General features: G+C 33.2%; 1 protein-coding gene and 1 pseudogene across 1 annotated transcript; one reads left to right on the top strand and one right to left on the bottom strand.

Annotated features, from left to right (window-relative positions):
• The first annotated feature begins 420 nt into the window (after nt 1–420).
• On the top strand, nt 421–4,710 carry LOC142636228 (putative purine permease 10). Its single transcript, XM_075810372.1, has 2 exons — nt 421–518; nt 2,181–4,710. The coding sequence occupies exons 1-2, from the start codon at nt 482–484 to the stop codon at nt 3,377–3,379; spliced, it is 1,236 nt and encodes a 411-aa protein (XP_075666487.1). The 5' UTR covers nt 421–481; the 3' UTR covers nt 3,380–4,710.
• On the bottom strand, nt 4,684–10,519 carry LOC142636229 (mitochondrial ATP-independent inner membrane protease subunit 1a-like; annotated as a pseudogene).
• Between the last annotated feature and the right edge of the window lie 8,899 nt (nt 10,520–19,418).

Genomic DNA, 19,418 nt, shown 5'->3' with positions numbered 1-19,418 from the left:
TTCAATTGAAGCAAATCAAGCAAACTATGAATTTTTAAGTGAAATTGGCAATTGCATTGATGATTTACTTACAAAAAGTTACTGCAAAATGGTATAATTTTGCCAAAATCCCAACATAGTTTAATGATATTTATCGTACTACTTAAAAAAAGTAAAATAAAATGAAATCCATACAACTTAAAAACTCATACCAAGAAATATAAATCATCGAATTAAACCACATCTATCATGATATTGGATCATGATTGTGATTGAGCCCATATTATTTTTCAATTGTTGAGAAGCTATAAATGTTTAAAATGATGCAACGTGTTAATTATGGAATAAGACCTAACATCACTGGAGTTGGACAACCGTTACACCATAAATTGCATGCAGTTCAAGTGCATGTTTCAATTTATTTGTGCAAAAAGGCTCTCTCTCTCTCTCTCCCTGTTTCAATTTATTTGTGCAAAAAGGCTCTCTCTCTCTCTCTCTCAACATGGGGCAAGCTCAAAATCTGCAACTCCAAGTCACGGGTAAGTCAAATTTCTGTATCCAAAGATTAGAGAAGAAAAGCAGCTAGCCTGTATATTCTTCTTTTCTTTTTTGTTCTTTTGGCTAAATATTCCAGTCCATCTGTATATTCTTTCTTTTTTCCCTTCTGTTTTTGTTCCCCTCCAAATTATAAGGAAGAAAAATTAAAATGATTTTAGTACAAAAGCTTTTCGTAGATCTCTCTTAGTTTGAAATAGGAAGTATAGCAGTTGATGGATATGAATCAAAACTGTATAGCAGTATAGCATTGTAACACATTAATCAACTCACAATGTAAGTAACGGTAAATCTTGGTGCACACAGCTTATCACACACTGCCATAGACACCCCATTGAGATCGTGAAATGTAAAATACAATTTTTAAATTTTTAAACACGATTTCAGCCCTTGTTGCATGGTATATACGTACACACTGTGTATGATAGTCATTACCCGTCAAGAAATAATTTATACAGGAAGTGCAAACTCTCTAGTCTCAACAGTAGGAAATCTAGTCTATGTGATGAGCTGATGACACAATCCTGCTGTCATAGCAAATCTTGGGAGTTCTAAATTCCTTTCTAGAAACACAATGCTTACTAGGACAGTCTCACAATCATATTGGCATTCTAAATACAAATTATCAAAGTTTTAAGTAACATAAACTATACCAAAAAATTAATAATAAAAATGTAAAAATAGTTTTTGGGGAGTGGTAGATCAAGAGAGAAAAATCAGCAGATAATTTTTTTCATAAAAGGTAAAAGGTATTTACTAATGTGCTTCTTTACTAACGTAGGAATTTCAAAGTAATATTTAATCAATTTTAGTTTGAATATTCACTCTACGTATAGATGTAGACACTCGTTATTAGTAGTTTAGTAATTAGTACTCTATTGTTTCAAAATCAGCATTTCTTTTACAAGCCCTGCTCGTGCTTCATGCTTCTTAGTAAAAGCACATATAATTTGGGGGGCTGTGCATGGGTGGGCTGGGTTTCGAGTATTTTTCAAATCTAATTCTACTTTCTCAATTTGAGAAATATCTAACTCAACTCATGACAACTCTAAAAACCAAACCAATTTCCAAAATCCAAATGAATTAAAAAAATAACCTAAAATACATATATGTTTTATAAACTATTAATTGCATGAGTTTGGCCAAGTTACTTGGGTCAAATATTTTGCCAAACCAAACCTGACCCAAACCAAGTTTTGAAAAAGTTTTAGAACACAACCCAATTATCAACACACGAAAAAACCCACCCAAGGCATTGGGTCGAGTTGGTGCCCGTCCCTAACTAATAACTAGAGAGAGCAAAAAATTGGGAACAGAGAAACATGAAATGTTATAAAATAGTTTATATTTTGTAAATTGTACATCACTAGTTTTGAATCTTTTGATAAAGATCAGGGAGCCAGAAAAGTACAAAACATAAAGAGTTAACTAAGAAAGCACAATACACTTCAGTGGAAGACCCTCAATTTTTCAGAATAAAAAGGACCCTATTAATAGCATAGATTGAGTGTGTTTATTGATGCTGCTAAAAAATAATGCTTGTTGACAAACTAATTAGTTGGAAAGCAATACACATCAAAATTAAAAAGGAATTCATAAGATAGCAAAGTTTCTCCTCTACTAATCCCTTTACATGTTCTTACCAGTTCAAGAAGCTGAAGAAGCAAACTCACCTGGTCATATCAATGCCACCAACCAATCAACAATCTCCCAACCCAGAACCTTAATGCAGTGGCTCCGAATGACCATCTTTACACTCTTTGTCCTCTCTGGCCAGTCAGCAGCTATACTCTTGGGAAGACTCTACTATGACAAAGGGGGAAAGAGCAAATGGATAGCAACACTAGTGCAAGTTGCAGGATTCCCAATCATCATTCCTTACTACTACATCTCTCCACCTGAAAAGCCTACTTCGAACAGTATCCACAGGAATGAGCTCTCCGCCTTAATCCTTGCTTTGATATATGTCTCTTTAGGTGTACTTCAGGCAGCAAACAGCATGATGTATTCAGTTGGGCTCTTGCACCTTCCAGTATCTACTTTTGCACTTATTTGCGCATCCCAGTTGACCTTCAATGCTTTCTTCTCCTTCCTTATAAATTCCCAGAAGTTTACTCCTTTTATAATTAATTCTCTCGTCCTTCTCACCATCTCCTCTGCCCTGTTGGTATTTCAAACCAATTCTACAAACCTCACTGGCAACTCTAATGTGAATTATGAAATTGGACTCTCTTGCACTGTTGGTGCATCTGCTGGATACGGATTGATGCTTTCCCTTACAGAGCTCTCCTTCCATAAGATTTTAAGAAGAGAAACATTTACAGTGATTTTGGAAATGATAATCTATCAGTCACTGATAGCAACTTGTGCTACACTGGTGGGGCTCTTTGCTAGCGGAGAGTGGAAAGGTCTAAAGAGAGAGATGGACGAGTTTGAACTGGGGAAGTTTGTTTATGTCAGTACTTTGATTTGGACAGCTATAGCTTGGCAGATTTTCAATATTGGCGCAGTAGGCTTGATACATGAAGTGTCTTCCCTGTTCTCCAATGTCATAAGCGTGTTGGGTTTGCCTGTTATTCCAGTTCTAGCCGTAATCTTCTTCCATGACAAAATGGATGGGGTAAAGGCGATTTCCATGGTGTTAGCTATTTGGGGCTTTATTTCATATTTCTATCAGCACTGCCTTGATGATTCTGAGTCCAAGGCTGAAAAGAGAGATGTCAAGGAAGAAATTTCAATGCTTCCCCTGTTGAAAGAGGTTACCGACGAACAAGATGGGCTAAAGAATATCTATCAAAAAGTTCCACTTTCCACAGAAACAAATTTCCAAAATTATGAGCACTGAAGCTATTCTTAATTCTTCTCTTCCTTTGTTTTGATTCCTAGAATGGTTTACAAACTCATATTTCCAAAACTGTAAGTAAACCCCATGCCATTGTTTCTCCACATGAAGTGTAAATCATGGTCTTCTTCATTCCATTTCCAACAATATTTTCAGATGACTATAATTGGGCCCTTTTTTTTTCTTTTTTTGTCTAAACTACTCATCCAATTTGGGTATTGCACTTGGTAGCAAGTCTTGTGCATATTGCCATGTTAGACCATCAATCTGGCAAATTAAAGGGGCCTAAACCCCTCCCCCACAAACCCCAACAGCAGAACCACCCCCCCTTCTATACCCCCTTTACAGTAGGTGAACATGAACAAGGTCAAGATGATGGGCAATAAAAATAAAGGGGGCAAGCTCAGGAGAAATAGCTGAGATGTCCTGAGAACCCATGAATACAACATTGAAAAGAGGTTCTGTTCAGGGTCATTCAAGGGCAAAAGGAAAGCCAGAACTGACAAATGAGATAGAACCAATGCAAAATATGTGGTGGCATATATGGCCAAAGGTAAACATAACACTAGAATATGACTTTTCAAACCAAATTTAGGATAAAAATTTGTTGAATTCTTCATCAGAAATAATAACTACTACAACATATAGCTATCACTGTGTTACATGCATTTTAAGTAAAAGTGAGTCTTCTTCCAAGGTTGGGGCTTTTAAGACAAAAGCACCCCTAAAAAAAAAAAGAATATTTGACACTGTTTTCCCCATTATTTAACAATCTCAAGACTTGTTATTAATATGTGAAGCCTGTTGGTAGCCAAAAAATTATACCCCAATCAAAGAATTTTGAGGGGATGTTTGAATTGTTTATTACAATTATAGATACTCAAATTTTGGCAGAGAAGCAATTTGACTACAAAATGCTGATTATAACTACCAACTAAAAAAAAATACCCACAAATTTGTCAGTTTGATACAGAACTATGGTACCAAAAAAAACAGCATTTTTTGGTATCACAAGCCCACACATTGGATCTATGATACTGAACCACATTACATAACAGTTAAATTGCTTACCCATGGTTTTAAAGTAGCAATTTTCCCTATTGAGGTATCTTCCATTGTCAGGACATTAAAAAACGATATTGCTGATCAGTTCTCTCTCTCTCTCTCTCTCTAATACATGCTCAAATCAAAACCAACACAACAAATTTCTAGATAGACCTCCCCAAAACCTTTTTTTTTTTCCAATCACTTTTCGGTTTCCATCCACACATCTTAGCCACCAAAAGAGCCCGACCCAAAAAAAATTAAAAATTCACAAGGTTGCAATTCATAGGATTAATTGGAATTAAAATAAGAAAAAAAAACAGCAAATGAATCATTAGGTAATGTACACAAAATATTGCAAAATTGAGGTTTGAATCAAATATTTAAGCCCGAAAGATATTGAATATCATAGGAGGAAAAAAAGCTCTATAACACAGAGAGACGGTTGATTGAACTGTAGAAGTTCTTACTTTGTTAGTGTCAGCAAATTAGGACATATGTCCAGGAAAAGACACCAAAGGTAACTTGTTATTAGTATTGGAAAGCTAAATAGCATCCACCACAAAGCCTGAACAAGATAAGAGCAATGAAAGAGCAACAAATCAGAGTGAGAAACCACATAAGCTCTTCTTTGAATTTAAAAAGCAGGGAGTTTTGACCAAAAGCCCAGAGCCAACAAATAATTTCATTTCCGTTTTCACTTTTTAATATTTCCTAATGACATGAGCAATAAAAAGTTTAAACGGGGCAAGGCTTTTCAGTATGACCACTGGGAAGATGATGCAGCCATTATCTTTAGACGTTGTGATGAGAATCATTGTCCTCGAAAGTCAGAATGTCAGAGTCTATTTACAGTCCTCAGCAAGTTTTAAATATGTGTGGTTGTTTTTTATCGGAAGTTTATATATCTAATAATTCCAGACATCCAACTTTATTTAGATATGCTTCACATAATTCATATAATTAATAAGGTAACATAATTAAGATATCCTAATCTCTTTTCTTTCTCTCACACACTTCACTCTACTCTAACCATGAATATATTAAAACCCAAACCGACACAATGTGCTATTCACAAAAAGAAAGTTTGGCCACTTTGTGAAACAAGGAGTTAAGTATTATATGGCAAAGGCAAATTGAGTACCATTTGAATTAGGATATATAGCAATTAAGTGCTTTTCTTTTTATAAGTAATAATATTCCATTATATTAGCAGACAAACATCATGCATGAGTGTGCACACAAAGTTCCCCTAGAGAATTACACGAACCTTACAAATGAAGAGAGATAAAATCAATAAATCTAAAATAGAATTTATATTACTTGTGCCATGGGCGCAAGACCACTCAAACTATTATAAAAAGAGGGAATAAGTGTACTATGAAAAAGCATATAAAATGGGTTTTCCCTTTTTCTTTACATAAGGTCTCAAAAATTAGCACATGAGCAATGACAAATCAAGGTTAGGGAAATGTACACCCAAATGGAACATTAAGAGTATAAATTCTCAAGAAAAGTACCTTATAAATCTGGATCCTTCATTCCACTCTTCATCAGTGATCCAAATTCTTTAGGAGGCCATATCTACATACAAATGCGCACATATCTATAACTTAGCAATGATAAAATTTAACAGATGACACTGATATTTTCAGGATGATAATTATGTAGGGTCAAATATCAAACACCAACCAGTGACATTAAAGTCCTAGAGGTCATGACATGAACCTGATCTACATCTTCATAACAGTTTCAATCACCCACTCAAATGTTGGTGATAATAAGAATAATAATAACAAATGTTTTATTAGCTGTCCAGACTTTCAGGACTTCAATTAAAGGTTATAACCAATGGCTTTTGCAACTGGCTTTCAACTTTATGCAATCATCCTCCAAGGCTTAGGACTTTAGAAACCCAGACTTTGACAATTTCACTGATTTTCATTAAGGTGAACCAGCCAATTAGAACATTAGCATTATAATTGTTAAACCATGAGCATAAAAAGAGCTATAAGATCTTATCGGTGTTATTCGATCATATCAAATTCTCTTGTACCGAATGCAATGATTTACCATGCACTTCATATGGATACTGCGTAGAGTGTAGACAAGTGCATTTTATGTGGAATCTCAACTATGTTGAATTGACTGCATAAATCTTTCTTTCAGTTGATGCTTCCTCATCGTAGAAGCCTTTCCTCCATCTTGTCTTGAGTTGGTGAACTTCTAAAGCTACATGGAATTCATGACAGGACAGCATGTATGTTTTTCCTACATATGTCTTGCATTGCCTCTCATCCATCTTTAGACTTTATCTAGCTACTCTGAACTTTTCTTGATAGCTTAGCAATCCATATATAGCAATTGAAAATTGAAATTGTACAAGGATTGCTATCGATTGAAAATGATAAAATGATTATCAAGAACAAAGAACCAGACAACAATCTTTTTACAAATTTTACCCATTCAGAACAAGGGATAAACAAAGATAGGATGGTTAGGATCACCACAGATAAGATAGCTGGGCTGGTTATGCTTGAAGGCAATCTGGACTAGGCGTGCTCAAAAGAAAATCCCACATCCAGTGAATCTATCAAATTACGCCTATTTTGATTGGATTTAAACCTAGAATTTGTCACTCACAAACCCCATGTATATTCCCCCGCATTAATTTGCACCTTATTCATTCATCAAGCGAAATGAACGAATTATAAAATTCCATTCCCCAAATTCCGGCTTTCCCTCAAATTCCCTTTCCAAATCCTCTAACCCCAAACACACAATACAGGTATTAATTGGTTACCAATTTGTTAGAAGTTCTTCACTTCTACTTTGACTTCTATTTTCTGTCTTTAAGCCCGCCTATCCAAACATTCTTCAATGCTAAGTTATATCTTCATAGTTTCCATTTAATTAACGTATATGCTAGTTCTACCAACTATAATTTCAGAATGAAATATATTCTTAGGTCTCTCATATGATTTAAGCCTAGTAAATTCATCAGAAACCAATGCAAAAAAATATACATCCAATCACATTATCTTTGACAACAAAACCAAATGCACTCACAGGAACTTAATTGAGCATCAATTTCAATATGCCCCAAAATTAAATTGAGAGAAAAATAAAGGCAATTACCATACTTTTCATTGCCAAAAGAACAGAATTTCTTAACATAAAAATAACTTAAATTATACCCTCCTTTTTGTTTTTTGGCTGGGACAAGGACAGTACAATTAAAAGCATCAAAATACAACATTAAATGGGCTAAAGAAAGAACTGTAGTCACCTTACAGAATACTTTGCCTTCAAGGAGGCTATAAGGAACAGGACCAAATTGCCTTGAATCTCTGGAATTATAGATGTTGTCTCCCTCTACCCAAACATGTCCCTTTGGAACCTATGACAACATTAATAATAGCTATAACAAAGCACAGTCTATAACTATAAGCTTTAGCAACAAAACCCAATTCCAAAAAAAACAAAGTTAAATTGATGAATGATAATAGATACCACGATAGTGTCACATCTATCACTGTTCATGGGGGTCAACAACATAGGTGACAGAATGAGACTCCAATCCCAACAAGCGCTTTACCATGACTTTTCGAGGAGACTCAGGAGAGCGTAAGAGAACAATATCCCCAGGGCCCACTTTGCCAAATTTGATGGAGAGTCGCTCTGCCAGGAACATATCACCGGTTAGATTGAAGGTCGGGATCATGCTGGGACCATAGGCCTGCAACCACTCATTTATTATCATTTCTTTCTAAAACATGTTGTTTTGTAAAGTTTAAGGGAAAATGTTATACGAGGGCAAAGGTGCAGAGGTAAGTGTTGGTGACGTGAAGGATGCAGAAGAACTTTGCCACTGCAAGGGTTTTTCCTGATGCTTCTTTCACTATACTCTTATATTGTAAATTCCAGAGTCTCCCAATAAGCCCCACCATGTCTGAGATCTCTGTGTCTCAAGCTAAACTATTTACTACTTCAAAATCTTGAGTTCCAATTTCAAAATGTGATTACGCCAACAGCTATGGATGAGTCTACTCACTCTGGTCGCTGGCTACCAACACTGCCTCTTAGCCTCTGCTCCTAGTGGCCTCTCTCTCTCTCTTCAGAATACCTGTAATATGGACAAAAGAACTTCATGTTCACAAACCCAAGTCCAACTCAAGTTTGATATGAAAATCAAACCCACTTGCTTATTACGGTCCATCACATTTTATGAGCCCAAAAACCAAAAAAACAACATCACAGATAGGAATAAATTGGTGATAAACCTCAGGTCTATATATATACACTAGTAGCTAACCCGTGTGATGCATAAGATAGTTAAATAAATATTATAACTATTTATTTACTTGAAGGTACCATGAACTTGAAAATGATAACAAAAAAATTGGGCTACATGAATGCAATTCATATATAGATAAATCTATTACTCTAAAAGTGCTCTTACACTTGCTTTGATAAGTACTAATAATTTTAGAAGACAAAAGATTTACTACATAGTATAAATATATAACTGCTCTTAATATAGTGACTTCTTAAAATTAAGCCCATGACATCTACCTAACCAATTGTGACTCCAAAAGTTCTTACTTTTTTTTTTTTTTTTTATATATGTAACTCCAAAAGTTCTTACATGTAGGCACTTTGAACAATTCTTTTTATATGAGATTAGTTAAAAAGATTCAAATCATCATAATTATGTGCAAGGATAAAGTGGTAATGATACAGAAATGGACGAAATACTTCTTCAAATTAGTTAATGAATATAAGCCCAGCAGAGTAAATCTAGAAGACATTATGTCCTCTTACTGCAATATGTGAACTAAGATTATGATAATTGATGAATGACAAATGAATGTGGTGGCACTCAGGAAACTAGTTTATAGGAAGAAAGTTTCAACTCTCATATCTTCAAATAAGAGGCCATATTTAATTTAAAAATTGCAAAAGAAAGTTTAGAGCAAACCTTATTTTGGGTCTTGCATCTGTTGGACCTGATTCTCAAAATTTTCATTTCCCACCCAACACTGCAAGTTTGATTCCAGAGAAGAAAATGTGAACCCCATTTAAGATAGAGAATTGTAAGTTTAAAAATGGTAAAGGAAAAAACAAAGTGAACATGAGATAAATGGAAGAGGAACATGCTATTATGTCTACACTATCATATAAACCACCAACCCAAATTGAAGCTTAATCCTATTTATAGGGGAGATGATATAATAACCACTACTTGCTGGGGCTAAAAATAACATAAATAAAACCCATTGCTTAAAGCTTTTTAAGTTCCAAAAGAGGTGTTTCCCTAATAGCCCAACACTATCATTACATCCCACAACCTGTTAATCATCTACTGTTACAACAGTCCATCCTAGGCAAACTTCCTCCTCACCTACTAAACGGGCTTTCAAGAGGAGAAACACCTTATATTCCCATCATTCAAATGGCTATCTGCAGATAGAACCTGAACCCAATGCAAGATCTTTATCCAACCAATATAAAATTTTATCCATAAAATTCAACTCAGACATTTCGTCAAGCATGTGGAGTTCACTTTAAAAGAAGAGATAAATAATACCAAGAAAAGAAATTACCTGAGCTAATGGCACAACAATGAGGGAGATCATAGTATCATACTCATGAAAAACAAAAGAGAGGCACACCCCCAAGAATTGATATTTCCTTTTTTAAGTTTTGAGAGAAAAAACAACATAGTAATCCACAGCTGCAAACCAAAACTATAGTTCATAGTATCACTAATCAAACATGCATGTTGGAGAAAACCCAATGCCCAAAACACTCTTAAACCCCAAAAGGTATATACCCTTTTGTCGAATGTTGAATGCAGATTTTTCTAACCACCTAAATTTTCTCGGTTCCATTAATGCAAACATTCATTATCAGCAGCTATTTGCAAAAAAACACAGATTAAAAACGTACCAGGCTTTAGAGGCCAAGACTTGAGGCGGCAGAGACTATGAACAGAGAGAGAAAGAGAGAAGAGATGAAGGGTTTGGCTAAGATGAGATAGTGGACAGCGACGGGGGCGGAGGCACGTTGTTGGGTGGGGGGCCACCCAAAGTTCAAAATATTTCTATAATGTAGCCTGAAGCATTGGTTGGGTAATAGTTGGGCCCTCCAAAATATAATAGGTGGCCCCCAAAGTATGGACTTTACTTTTAAATTGTTTAAATTCTGCCTAAGTGCCCGTTTGGTTGGGCTTTTAGGGGCTGAAACGCAGCTTTACTTAAAAGCTGGACTTCTTTGAGTGTTTGGTGAAGCAAAAACGTAACTTTTAAGTAAAAGTTGCGTTTTGAGCCAAGCAAAAACGCCCAAAACACTTATGGAGGTCTGGAGGTCCATAAACAAAAAAAGTCCACAGGCGTTTTCTAGCTATCCGTTGGCTCATCCTAAAATTACCGAATTACCCATTGTGCAGCTGCCCCTCATTCCTCTCATCTCATCTCTCTGAGACTTTCTGATTTGAGAACTAAATTTTGATCAGAGAAATTTATGAGACTTTGTTGATCTGAGAAATAAATTTTGAAGGTAGAGATTTGATCAACAAAACACTAAGCACAGTGACTCTCACCTTCAGAGTCTCACGCACAGTGACTCTCATTGCAGACGAAGTGGTAAAAAAAAAAAAAAAAGCTCAGCGGAATGAAAAGAGAGAAAGGAAGAAGAAAAAAAAAAAAAAAAAAAGGAAAGAGCTCTGTGGAATGAAAAGAGAGAAAGGAAGAAGAAGGAAAAAAAAAAAAAAAAAAAACTCTGCAGAATGAAAAGAGAGAAAGGAAGAGAAGAAAATAAATAAATAAATAAATAAATAAAAGAAAAGAGTTCTGCGCTGGAGGAACAGGGGAAAGAAGGATAAGTAGAAAAGGGAAGGCTACGTGTGTGGACTGGAAAAAAAGAGGGAAAAAAAAAAACTTAAGGGTACGTGTATGGAGGAGAAAAAAAGAGGGAAAGAAAAAGGCAAAAAAAAAAAAAAAAAAAAGGAAATGCTATCACAATATTTTCATAATAAATTTGAAGTGATAGGTTATTATTAGCTAATATTGGTGAGAAAAAAATAAATTTTTTAGAAATAGAAAAAAATAATTTTAATAGTACGTTTAAATTAAAATCAATATCAATTTTTATCACAATATTTTCACAATAAATTTTAAGTGGTAAGTTATTATTAACTAATATTGGTGAGAAAAAAATAATTATAGTAGAAAGAGAAAAAAATAATTGTAATAGTACGTTCAAATTAAAATCAGTATCAATTATTACAATATTTTCACAATAAATCTTAAGTGGTAAATTATTATTAGCTAATATTGACGAGAGAAAAAAAATTTAGAAAGAGAAAAATTGATTTAAGTATATGAAGTAGTTGATTTAAGTATGAAATAAACTCTCTTATATCTACATTGTCTTTTTTGGTAATTTACCCTTCAAACTGCAACTTTTATAAGTGCTAGCCAAACACTCAGTTTTTTCAAAATGCACTTTTTAACAGCTTTTACCAAACACTCAGCTTTTTGAAAAAACACTTTTTCATTATGCACTTTTTAAAAACTCAACTTTTTCATTATGCACTTAAATGTCACTTGGGTTTCTTACATTTTAACTTTTGTCTAACCTATGTGTGCAAGTTTGAAAACGTGGATTATGCGACATTAAATTTTTTTGAGAAATAATATGTCCATAATATTTTTATAATATTTTTACAACAAATTATAAGTGGCAGGTTGTTACTGGTTATTATTGTTGGAGTAAAAAAGTAATATTAATGTTAGGTTCAAATTTGAACCAGTAACAACTAACTACCTATGATTTGTTGTAAAAATATTGTGGACGTAACACCTCTCAACTTTTTTTTTTCTTCTTAATAGCCCATGCAGCAACCTACTAAAACGTGTACTGGGCTTTGGTGAGGTTTTTTTTTTTTTTTTTTTTTTTGTTCTTCTTTTTAATCTTTAAACTTCACCCTTTACTTCTCTTCATCATATTCATAATTTTTTTTTCTTTTAAATTGGATATAATTTTCTCTCATTATCATCATCGTATATCATTTTTTTTTTCAAAATTGATTTGTTTTCTTTTGCGTTGAACTTTGGTGCCAAATATGTTGTTCCAATAGTGATTTGTCATAGAAGATAATTTGGGCTTGTTGTAGAGAGAAGATATATATTTTTCTAAGATTTCCCTTTTCCAGTAGAATCTTCTCAAGTTATGTTTAATGATTTTAATAAATACGTATGCTATACATAGCATTAAAAATATATTTTTTATTAGCTTAAATTTTCAATTGTCTGTTATGGTTAATTAAGACTAAAGATAATTTTTTTTATTGTGCTTAAAGGAATAGTTAAACATAGGAAGTGAAAGCCATACATTAGAGGGATTATTAATTAACGTAAAATTATATGATTTTTTCTAGATTAAATTTTTTACCATTTTATTAAAGATTAAGGAGATGATAATGGATGATTTTATTCAATGAAAGATCATTTTCAAGCATAACTTTGATGAGAGATGCTTAATTCTTCATTAAAATATTTTGTAGCAAAATAAATAGTTTTTATATATTCATTTGAGTTTAGAAATATTATATTTTTTTAATTTGATAATTTTATATATATATATATATATATATATATAAAATATTTATAAAATAATGGCTAACATATGAATGTATAATCCGGCCCCCCCATGTGGAAATTTCTGGCTACACCCCTGGACAGTGTTTAAGCCATGAGCAAAGGGGCGAGGTCTGAGGGGGCAGCATGAGGAGAGAAGAGTACTTTTACCTTCTATGCAACTTTTTAAACTCGACCTTAAAAAAAACTAAATAAGATGTTCTCAGATCAAACATTCACTTAAATGAATCTGAAAAAAATGGTCAACTGGTTAGCTTTTTAAATAAAATCTTACTACTACACGCCTTGATAGTCATTCCCTAAGTATAAAATGCTTGTAGAGTGTAGGGTAAAGATCGGAGTTCAAGTCCTTAAGAGAAAGCTTTACATGTTTGGATGAATTTTTAGCATAAAACTCATAGTATAAAAGTGTGTTTTTATTAAATGCATGGATAAATTTTAGGAGAAAAACCTAAAAAACAATACTTAAGGTCCTTAATAACTGTACCTAAATTTTGTCATAAAATATAATATTATATATAGTTAAATCGAATTTTTACGTTCACGAGCTTGTTCACAAACATATTACCATATTTAAGCTTGGGTCGTTTAATAATCAAGTCTAAGCTTAAAGCTTATTTTCTAAATTAATAAACATAAATAGGCTTTTTTCATCAAGCAGGATCAAGATTCACCAACTCCATCTCCATTCTATTCCACGTGGCATGATCACAAAGAGAAGGGGTGTTTTGGTAAATTAGAAGTATAGAGCACACGCAAATGGCATAAGAACAGAAGAAGCATGAAAGGTCCAGTACTCTCTCTCTATATCCATTTCTTTTCTATCTCTTCTCTCTCTCTCTCTCTCTCTCTCTCTCTCTCTCTCTCTCTCTCTCTCTCTCTCTCTCTCTCTCTCTCTCTCTCTCTCTCTCTCTCTCTCTCTCTCTCAAACCATTGAGTTAGGAAAATGTTTGCATTGTTTATTGCAATTATGGATGCTCAAATTTGGGTAGAGAAGCAATTTGGTTATAAAATGCTGATTATAACTACCAATTAAAAAAATACCTACAAATTTGTCAAGTTGATACAGAACTATGGTATGAAAAAGACAGCATTTTTAGATACCACAAGCCCACATATTGGATCTATGATATTGAACCATTTTACAGTTAAATGTCCTACAAAATTTTAATGTTCTATTTTTTTTTTTAATTAGCAAATTCATATTAGCAAGGAATTAATCTGTCAGAAAGATATTTAATCCGGTTGCATTTTCTAAATTGTTTGCACTTTGCAAAACATATGGAAATGTAAAGCCAGAAAAGGGAAGGGAGAAATAGATAGCCCAAAGGAATTGAATAGTGAAAGTTTCATATGCAGATAACTCACTTGGGTAGTTTTACTTTGCTTACCCATGGTTTGAGGTTTCTTCCATTGTCAGGACATTAAAAAACGAGTAAAAATAATATTGGATTCATTCTTTTCTTTGTCTCTTCTATCTTCACCAGCTGATCAGTTCTCTCTCTAATACATGCTCAAATCAAAACCAACACAACAAGTTTTACAAACAAATGTCCCATATGATCTTAAAAAAATTTAATGCCATTAAATACTCCTAAAAGTTCTCACAAGACACAAACAAACAAAAAGAAAAGAACAAAAGAGTTAGCACCAATGTGCTGGCGAGAATCATATTCACCTGCTGCCACCACTCCATATTTGCTAATTAATGCTCACATTATAAGTACCCACCAACACATGCTAGATTCCACGCAATCCTAAATGCAAATAAAACTCCACTCATGGAAATAAATTTCCAAATTCAAACTAAAACACCATATAATATTGTAATCAGTCTTGTTGCTGGTGACACTTCATCTTCTTGTACCTTTAATCTCCCAATCAACAATGCATACCTTATCAAGATCCTCCAACCCTCAAAAGGCTATGTACATCAAAAATCATAAACTCCATAGCTGTCATAGGTATCAACCAAATCCAACACCCTGTTCAAACGCATTGTAAAGCTCCATTCTCGCAGCCAAAATCCCAGTCCTATAAAACCCACAAAACCATCACCCCTCTTTGAATTTTCACATTTTGCCGAACCTTAAAATTGGCCTTGCAGGATACTTTGCTAGGATGATTTCTAGCACCGGTGTACTCATGAGAGTAGAGAGTAGAGATCGGCAGATGAGAGAGAGAGAAAATTTATATATAATAAAGCTCATTGAAAGACATTTTCACCCATTTTAAATGGTGAAGTGTGAGGAGGTAGATTATGGTCAACCATAATTTAGTTATTAACTAATAGCAATGTTTTACTTTTAAAACCAAGGCTAGGCAAAGTAAAATCTCCCTATATCACGTGGTAATATGTAAGATCCCTAAAAACAATAACCAACCCGACTAGATTTTGGACACTAAATCAACATATATACAAGCAAAGTTGATCTCCAAATTAATTTCTAAGGCAAGGCTAAATAATTTGTTATTCTCCAAAAATTAATGACATTAGGTGAACCAAAAGTCAAAAATTTAGTGGGGGTAATAAAACATAGGTAATACTATGTTGACTACTTTGAAAAAACTTGGGGGTTGAATTGAAGGTACCAATGTCAGAGGCTGAATTCATTCAATTACATGAGACAGCCAACATAGTGAGCTCATGAATATTGCACAAAGAACTCATCAGCTACTCGTAACTTGTAAAGAAGTAAGAGAAGCTACCAAATATATAATTTTAGTAATTTAAAAAGATACTTTTATCTATTTTAAAATTCTATTTTACAGTACACTTCTTAACATCAAATTCAAAACAACTGTATTTTTTACCATTTCATTATGTTTTTATTCTCTCTTTATATTTCTCTCTCTTTCTTCATCTCCTTCTCTCCCTTCTCTGAAGCAAACCAACCAACAAACTCAACCCTCTTTCTTCTCACCCTAGCAAACCCACACCGCCAGCCACCGGCTCTGAAAAAAAAAAAAAAAAAAACCAGTTACCCACCAACCACAAGCCACTAGCAAGGTAACCCACTCAGCAACCACCGCCACAGCCACTAATGCCACCGTCACCGCAACCCCAACCACCAAAATCACAAACGCAAAACTACAACTGCATCACCACTACCAGTCGGGAAAACAAAAACAAAAACACCACCCACCGTTGAAATCAAAAACCCATTAAAATGCACACAACCACCGCGACCCACGATGCACATCTAGCGCCACATGCTCAACAAACCCATAACCACACAAACCCATACTGGCGGCGGTGGTGGCAATGACAAACCCAATCTAGCCACCACGAGTGACAGTGACCACCACACCCAAACGAAGAGATTTTAATGGAGTGATGGAGAAGAGAGGAGAGAGAGAAATGAAGTAATGGAGAACCGAAAAAGAAGCAACGGAGTGGTTGGGCATGGGCGATAGAAACAAAGGAGAAGAAATGAACGTATGAAACAAAGAGGAGAAGAAATGATTAAGGTTATGTTTGCTAGGCAAGCTCAAACTCATATTTTAAACAACATGAAATACTTTTTTACCCATCTACTTTTTCACTAACACATATTTTAAAAAATTACAAACAATATTACTCAAATTTTTCTATCAAACGGGCCTTAAGTAAAAGAGAAAAGGAAAGGTTAAAGGAGAACCAAATAAAATAATAGTTTTTATGTATATATTTAAATTTCATTGCTATTTTTTTTTTTACAAGTATAGCTCCTTTTGTACTTGCATTTTAGTGTTTTTATTGTTAAAATAGTATTATAGCAATTATACAACTTTATTGTTAAAATAGAATTATAGCTTGCTATACTTTCGACATAGAAAGAAAACTGAAAAAATTTGGACAAGAAAAGCCAAAGAGAGAGGGGTCTTAATGCATGGAGTGCACCCACACCTTAAAAAATAATGCAATTGCACATAGCGGAACACAAGTCCCTGGTCCGATGCAGAGAATTTAAGGTTATATAGAGTTGGCTACGGATTAATTAAGTTATGTAATTAAATTACAGCAATGTATTTATGTGTTCAAACCATACATACCTTGTTTAATGTTAAGACTAAGTCCTCATTTGCTCACAATGTCTATGATGTTTTGTTTCTAGTAGGTAACTCTCATGGTTTTCTTTTTTCTTTTTTTATTATTATTTCGTGTTTCTTCATTTAGTCACAATTAGACAAATTGTCTTTTTACCAACCATTGGCACTGCCACCTCTACCTATGTGTTTTGCAATTAATGTTCATGAACTCCTCCTCACAGTGTATTTTGACTTATTTTCTTTGCATATTTTGGTCTGTTTTCTATACTCATATTCACTTATAATAAAATAAATATATATATATATATATAAAAGGTTGTGTTCAAGTTACACTTGGCGTAACTCTAAGCAATATTACACCACTCAATAACTAGTTAATAAATTTATATTTTGAAAATTTTACCGTTGGATTACATGTTCTATATATTCTAAACATGCATACCAATTTTCATACCAATCAGATGTTATTTACTCTTTTATCCATAAACTCATCTTTTATACATTATTTTAAATTACAAAAACTTGAATTTATATAGTTGATAGATGATATCACTATTGATCTTTAATCATCTTGAAATTTTGCAAGCGTAGAGAATATACAAAAATAATGTAATCCAACGGTTGATTTATCAAAATTCACATACTGTTAAAAAATATTGATTGGTGTAACATTACTTAAAGTTACACCAGGTGTAACTTAAACCCAATTCATATATATATCATGGAGCACACTAGAAATAAGCATGAAAAAATGACCACTTTTGAAAACAAGGTTGGAGTGATAGAATATGAGCAAGGTGTTGAACAAGGTAGGAATGAGAAATGCAAAGACAAGGTTGAAGTGATTGTGTTTGAGAGAGTCAAATATAAAAAGAACAGGACCACAAAAAGTCCTACTGAAAACACAAAGTTTATGAAGAAAGGGTTAGCATTGAAGCTAATGGTTATATCCAACAAAAGTGTAAAGGCTACGAGCAACGTACACAGTACATTGCGCATTTAAGCATGTTAGCTACAGTTGGTGGCAAGTAAAATACCTTTTTTAGTGTTGCCAATACCAATTAAAAGAATGGTGAGAAAAAAATACAAATTTTAATCTTGAGGAATATGATTGCCTAGAATTATCTAGTGGTAATCTAATTATATTTTCCGTTCAAATGCAAAAAAGTCTTTTCAAATTTCTCCTTTTTTTTTATACAAATAAGAGAGGGTAGATAACTAGATATATAATAAGAGGATATTAAATATTACTATTACATATATATTTTAAGATACCCACTAACTATTTAGGGAAATAATTATAAAAATGTGGACTCGATAAACAAGAAAGAGATTAGCAACAGTAAAAATCAACTTCATCTTTGTTTTTATTTAACTTGTAAAAATTCAAATGAACATTAATATAAACTTCTACTAAGCAATGAATTTTTTGGAATTGACTAGATTCAAATCATTATTATCATGATTGTCACTAAGACCAATATGTCAATTCTACACAGGTGTGGGCTTTCATGGCTAGTCCTCAAAAACCCTCTCTTTCATTTATTAATAAGGCCCTGGTCAATCGCTTTTCTTGGCTAGATTAGTAAGAGAAAGTCATAAAATTCAACTAAAAAATTATAATACTCATTATAATTCTGAAGAAATTTAAGTAAAATATTCACTAGTTATCACTTATCAAAGGGTTAATAATTAAAAATTTACCAGTAAAATAAAAAACCTATGCGAACTAGTATACTTAAAAGAAATAAATTTACAAAACCAACCTACACTAGCAAATCACCAATGCCATCAAACTAGCCTTTAAACTTCCACCATATCAAGCATCATTGATTGTCAATTAATGCAATATTATAAAACTCATATAAGTATGGTTACTTGGTTGCTACAAGTCTTACCAATATATGATCAATATATATGCTAAAAATTTCAAATCATTAAGAATATATGGCAATTGCCAGCAAGAACACCAATTTATTTATTTAATAATTTTGCTTGCACCATAAATTTTCAACTCCTTGGTTATCTTTTATTTTATATGTTCTTTTTGTTTTTGGTTTTTTTTTTCTTTACATCTTTTATGCATTTTCTGTGTTAACATATCTTTGTAATGTCAAGCATATTGAAAAATATAGAAATGACATGTTCTCTGCTTTATTCATTGTTTGAGATTAAAAAAATATAGTAAAGATTATTTTTACCTTTTCATAATGGTAAGAGCACAAATTCTTTACCTATTGTAACTATTGAAATTTCAACCAAAAACAAAAGGAAAAGAAAAAGGGATCACATTATCGAATCCT

Source organism: Castanea sativa, chromosome 5 (assembly GCF_040712315.1).
Source record: "Castanea sativa cultivar Marrone di Chiusa Pesio chromosome 5, ASM4071231v1".
NCBI classification, from domain to species: domain Eukaryota; kingdom Viridiplantae; phylum Streptophyta; class Magnoliopsida; order Fagales; family Fagaceae; genus Castanea; species Castanea sativa.
The sequence above is the reverse complement of the archived record's forward strand: the minus strand, read 5'-3'. Positions and strand labels throughout refer to the sequence as shown.